This window comes from Elephantulus edwardii, unplaced genomic scaffold, assembly GCF_000299155.1.
Source record: "Elephantulus edwardii isolate Elephantulus edwardi_28Jun2011 unplaced genomic scaffold, EleEdw1.0 scaffold00126, whole genome shotgun sequence".
In the NCBI taxonomy this organism is placed as follows: domain Eukaryota; kingdom Metazoa; phylum Chordata; class Mammalia; order Macroscelidea; family Macroscelididae; genus Elephantulus; species Elephantulus edwardii.
In genome coordinates, this window is record NW_006399876.1 from 1,359,786 (window position 1) to 1,365,532 (window position 5,747).

General features: G+C 58.9%; 1 protein-coding gene across 1 annotated transcript in view; it reads right to left on the reverse strand.

The window, feature by feature from the left end:
- Positions 1 to 5,747, reverse strand: part of LOC102857967 — a 17,803-nt gene that overhangs the window by 6,158 nt on the left and 5,898 nt on the right. Inside the window, exons 3-8 of the mRNA XM_006893357.1 lie at positions 5,615 to 5,697; positions 4,355 to 4,514; positions 3,946 to 3,969; positions 3,523 to 3,743; positions 3,162 to 3,254; positions 552 to 719 (exon numbers count right to left, since the gene is read on the reverse strand). Coding sequence (XP_006893419.1) covers positions 552 to 719; positions 3,162 to 3,254; positions 3,523 to 3,743; positions 3,946 to 3,969; positions 4,355 to 4,514; positions 5,615 to 5,697 — 749 coding nt within the window. The remainder of the gene's footprint in view (positions 1 to 551; positions 720 to 3,161; positions 3,255 to 3,522; positions 3,744 to 3,945; positions 3,970 to 4,354; positions 4,515 to 5,614; positions 5,698 to 5,747) is intronic.

The following is a 5,747-nucleotide window of genomic DNA, read 5'->3' on the forward strand; positions in this document are numbered from 1 at the left end:
GAGGGGCTGGGGCAGCCGGCGGACGGGGGAGAGGGGCTGGGGCAGCCGGCGGACGGGGGAGAGGGGCTGGGGCAGCCGGCAGAGGGAAGTAAATGCCAGTGCTGTTTAGGGCTGTTTTAGGACTGCTAGGAGGAACAGGCTGGAAGCAGGAGTGGCATCCACTAAACCACATGCCTCTGGAAACTCTATGAGCTTTGAGAATTGACAAGAGTTCTAGAAAGGCTTCAGGTCTTTGGGTCGCTGTGAGTCATGCTCCATTAGATGACAATCAACAACCAGGAGGAACAGGTACTGGAACCAGTTGTGATGAAGGTGTGGCTCTGTCCTAAGGCTGTCAGCTGCTGAACTGTGTGTCTGTCTAGGGTGGGTGTGTGGGGACGTGAGGGTGTAGGTGTGTTTCTCTGTCTTGTGTGGGGAGGGGAGGGTATGTGTGTGTTCCTCTGTCTCTGTGTCTGCGCTTCTCTAAGAAGCTGGGTCTGGGAGTGAGCAGACCGTCCTCACACCCTAAGGGATGTTCTGAGTTTTCTTGCCAACACGCCCGGCGCACCCACCTGCACCACGGTGATGCTGAGGCGGCCCACAGTGCCCAGGGCCCCGCCATACTGCAGCTGCTGTGCGGCCTGGGCATCCAGCTGGATCTGCTGCTGCTGCTGCGTGGGCGTGACGCGCAGGAAGTCCCTCGGAAGCTCCCCGATGTACACCTTGGGGGGTGGGGGACACTGTAAGCCCACTGGGAACATCAGAGCTCCTTTTAGTCCAAAGCCTGCCCCCTACCTGGACCCACGACCCTGCTGGACCTCAGGCTCAGCACCCACAAAATGAGGGTCAATCAAGGTTTCCAAGTCAACTGTGGAGATGTCGGGGCTCCTGGTGCTGCCTTCTCACTCAGCTGTTCAACAGAACCCCCTCCCCCAGGACCTCACACCCAGAGATCCGGCAACAGCGGGTGGTCTGCAGATGGTTTGGGTCTAGAGTGCGTCCGGGTACCTGCAATCACCTGTGCCCGTGTACAGCGCTGCTATAGACTAAAGCGGGGCAGGTTTACACGCACGGACAAGTGACACTGGACACACAGGCCTCTGGGAGGATCCTGCGGGACGCATTCGCTGGGACACAGCCGTCAGCAGTGCAACACACCAGGGATCCATCACAGGGCTCCCGTGAGACACCTCTGGGATGTCTCCCCTGCAGCAGCTGCCCAAGACAGGCAGAAATACTCAGGATAAAATGCCACCCTCTTCCCACCTGATCCTCAACACCAGCCTGTCAGTCACAGAGGTCAGGTCAGCCTGCAGACACGCTCAGAGCCAGAGCTGACCCAGAAGCTGGGCACCGGTGGATGACGACCCTCACAGACAGGGAGACTCCTGGACCTAGCCCCGCCCCAAGGGATCTGCCCTGGGGGCTCCAAGGATCAGGGCACCACTGGGCTTCACAGAAAGGCAGTTCAAACACAAAAAGGCCTCAGCTTTGGGGTCAGCACATGGGGGTCAACTCTGCTAGCCCACAGTCATGGGGGTCAAGCTGATTACCCCTTAGCTGAGAGCCAGCCCAGCCAGCCCCTCCGTCCTGAGGATGAGCTCAGAGCTCAAAGCCCCAGCTCTGGGAGCCAACTCTCCAGCCTCCATCCTGAAGACCATTCCAACCAGCCCTCAGAGTCGTCAATCAGCTTGTAGCCCTGACGACGAACCCAGCCGGCTGCCAGCCCCCAGCCCTGCAGCCCAACCCTGGGTCCACACCCAGAGTGTGTACAAAACCACACACGAGCCACTAGAGATACTTGGGGGGCAGCAAGGCCGGGCCATCTGCCCAGAGTCGCACAGCTCATGTCACGGAAAGAGCAGCTCTTCACACTGGGGCCGAGAAAGTGTGGAAAGGGAAGGACTACAGGAACAAGACGCTGGAACAGAAACTGGGCTGACCGTGGAGGCCCTGGCCACATGTAGGCTACACAGCATGTGCACATGTGCATGGCATGAAGGGTTAGGGTGTCAGCGAGGGCATCCTGAAGGGTGTCCAAAGAATGGCCTCCTCTGAGTGCCAAGGCTCCAGGACACTGTGTGGACTATTTGCTCCCGCTGACTCCCTGTTGGCAAATGACCCATTTGTGTCCATTCTCCCTGAGACTCCATGGCTGGCCCTGAGGAAAGGCTTATGTCCATCCTATCCCTCCACCTCCACCTGGGCACGCTCACCACTGAAAATCAGGGAGACGTGTTTAAGGGGATCCCAGGCTCCCAGAGCTGGTGGGCTAGTCCCAACCCAGGATGCCGGGACAGCCCTAGCTGGCAGGTCAGTGCTGACCACAGCCTGGTGCACACTGCAGGGTATGCTCTGTGTGGTATCTGCTCTCCCGGATGAGAGGCTAAAGAGAAGGCCCCCCCAAGGCCACCTTGGCCCTCTGAAACAAGGTGCATGGCAGGGCCAGGTATGACTCAACTGGCCAGTCCAGGTGCAGGCTGCTGTGAGGCCCAGGTTGCCAAGACACTTGCGCAGCTGTCCCGAGAGTAACAGGGCAGGCCTGTCTCTGACAGTATCTCCTGGGGCAGGTTCCCAGGACACATGAGCCCTGGCAGGGCCACAAAAACAGGTTCCACCTCACAGCAGCACCACCTGACCCTGTGACCCACCATGGGCTACAGCAGACAACCTGCAGCAGGTAATGTGCCATGCTCACCACAGCATCAGCCACAGGCTCAAGGGATGGGCAGAGCCCCAGCGTCCACCAGTGGATGTGTGGACACACGCAATGTGGCCTAGCCGTCAACGGAGTGCTAGTCAACTACGGAGAGACGAAGTCCTGCTGCGATGTGGATGGACTGTCACACCTCCTGGGGTTACCAGGGCTCAAGTACTGGGGACCCTGGCACCTCAGTGTCTGGAGAGGGCACAGACGGGCTGGAGCTCAGCGGAGGAGGGAGGCTGGACATGAGGGCTCCTGCTTCATTAAAGAGGGACCAAGTTCCAGTTCAATGTAAAGAAGAAATAAAAATGAAGTTATGGTGATGGCTACAAAAAGAAGGAATTAATGCCACCAATCAAGTGCATAAAAATGCTGAAACAGCAAAGGTTTTGTTATTTCTATTTCCCCACAAGAAGGTTTTGAAAGCAAAGTTCATGAGTTACTGCAACAGAGAGCCACATATCGTTCGGGTGGGAACCTGCCGGAGGGGCTGCCAGCACAGCGACTGTCGGAACAGGACCTCGGCCTGCCCACAGCCACACGCTGGCCCCTCCAGGACCCAGGCCACACCCTACAAACAAGGTGGCCAGAAACAGCAGGATGGAGAGTGGCCCCACCCCACATCTCGCCCTGGAGAACTCCAGGTCCTGTGCTGCCCACACCCAAGGAATGCCTTGTCTCCAGCATCCTTCTGGACACACGCCCCAGCTGACTCCTCACTGGCTCAGCCCCTGGACACAGTTGTCCTGCAGACGCTGACCATGTTGCTGAGGTCACAGGGACTCACATGCACAGCCCAGTTACTCTGAGAAATGCCTGTTCTGTCAGGTCGTGTGCACCTGAGAAGCAGCTGCCACACTGGTGGCTCTTCCTGGCACATGTGCTGCCTGCTGACAGCAAGTGGGGAGGAGTGGACGGTCAAGGATCTGGTCAACGTCGGGGCCACGGGAGCACAGCAGGGAGAGCCCGCCGGGTGGAGGACGCCCTCCCTGTCTCATCGCGTGGCGGGTGACCACCTTTCTCTCTTTGCTGTTCTCTTCCAGGATGGCATCAGAAGTCCCTGGATGGAGTTAACAAGCTCACTGAGAGGCCAATGTCCCAGTCCACTCATGGAAAGGCCAGATGTTGGCTTTTGGTTCCTCAAGGACTTCAAATGTGAAATCATTCAAACAAAGCACAGAATTTTAACTCTAACAGTGCAAACCAACTCCAGAAAGGGCACAGAGAAACACTCCTGGGAGAGAGCTGGCAAACAGCCTCACCAGGTGAGGTGACGCAGGTCAGTGCTGCCAAGAGAAAAGCACACGGTCTCAGGCAGGTCCTGACATGATGGACATGAAGGGCTCGCACCTCAGCAGACCCCCATGCCAGCCCCCCTCACTTTAGGGTCAGCATACAGGAGGACAAGCCTACCATGGCCCAGGAGCTGCGGAGACCTCCCAGCTGGATGTGTGGGCACCCTGACCTGACCCCAGTGTGGAGGAGGGGTGAGTCAGCAAGTAGCCCGCAGGCCATGCTGGAGTCCACAGCACGAGACCCACCCTGAGGAGTCGGTGTGCACAGACAGGCGGAGTCCGCTCGCCAGGGCGCCACGAGAAGGCAGAGTCACTGTGCCAGCTCAGGGGACAAGTGTCTGCTGTCTAGCAGACCCCTGCTTGTCTAGCCACCCACTCGGCTGTCGGAGTGTGACCCTGCCCAAGGTGCACACCAGACGGCCCCACTCCTCCAGCTGCATCTGCTCAATCACCTTCTCCCACGGTCCAGGGACCTCCCCTGCCCACGTCACAACGCCACTCATCCTGCCCTCAGCGATGGCCTTGCTTCCAGCAAACTGGGAGACACGAAAAAAGAAGAGAAAAACAGAGCCTACCCGAACCTCAAACCATGAAGTTCCCTAAAGTCTCCTCAAAACCAAACCAAGAGCGCAGCGATGAGAACACTGAGTCCTGGAAGGTCTGTCCACACGGGCCCAGGGGACACTCCACAGCAAGAAGTTCAGAGCAGCAGCTCTACGTGAAAATGGACACGAGACAACTCCGGAAGAGGATGGGCTGGCCGCACCGCTCAACACCAAGGGCATGTGCAGGCAGAGAAACGCAGGACAGGGCCTTGGGGTGGTCACTGAGGAGGAACAAGGCAGTAAAGAGGGTGGGATGGCCACACACTGGACAAAGTGCATCAAGAAACTGCTGAGCTGTTACTGTGTTCTGCTCGGCATACTTTCAACAACAAAATCAACACCACTTTCTGCAGAGAACACAGGGAGAGACAAGGATCCTGGATCACACACACAGAACAGATGGACGGAGCAGTGCTGATGGCTGGGCCTCCAGGAACCCCAGCAGGTGGTCCCTCAGCTGCTCCTCCTAAAGTCAGCAGCTGCCAGTGATCAGAGACACAAAACGCACACCCTCCTTAAAACTCATCCCCCCCAAACCAGGCTGACAGAGGACAGACTGGAGTACCAGGTCTGTAGAGCCCAGACTCCCAAAGCACTGGGGCCCTCCCAGTCTGCTGAACTGGGGAGTCTCCCTGTTCTCAGCATATGCAGACCAGCAAGAGAGAAAAGCAGGAAGGTATGGGGGCATCTGCCATGTGGAAAGGTGTGCAGGACGAGGCAGCCGGGAGCAGCGGCCAGCGCCAGGGCAGGTGCATGTTGGGAAGAGGGACTGCGACTAGGGCCGACCGAGAGCTGCAAGGGTGGGGACACAGAAAAGGGGACTCTGGTTCTTGGGGTCAATGAGGAGTCAGGTTGTTGTGGAGAGTGGGGCAGTCCATCCACAGCAGGGCAGGGGGTGGGGGCAGGGCACCTGGGGGTACTGGCAAGGAGCCTGCCGTGTGTCCACGGCAGGGCACCGAGGAGTGCTGGCAGGGTGCCCCCCCCCACCCCGTGCATCCACAGCAGGGCACACAGGGGAGGAGGCAGGACACCCGGGGGTGGGGGCAGGGTAGCTGGGATGGGGACAGGGCACCCAGGGGTGGGGGCAGGACACCCGGGGGTGGGGGCAGGGTAGCTGGGATGGGGACAGGGCACCCAGGGGTGGGGGCAGGGCACTGGGGGTGG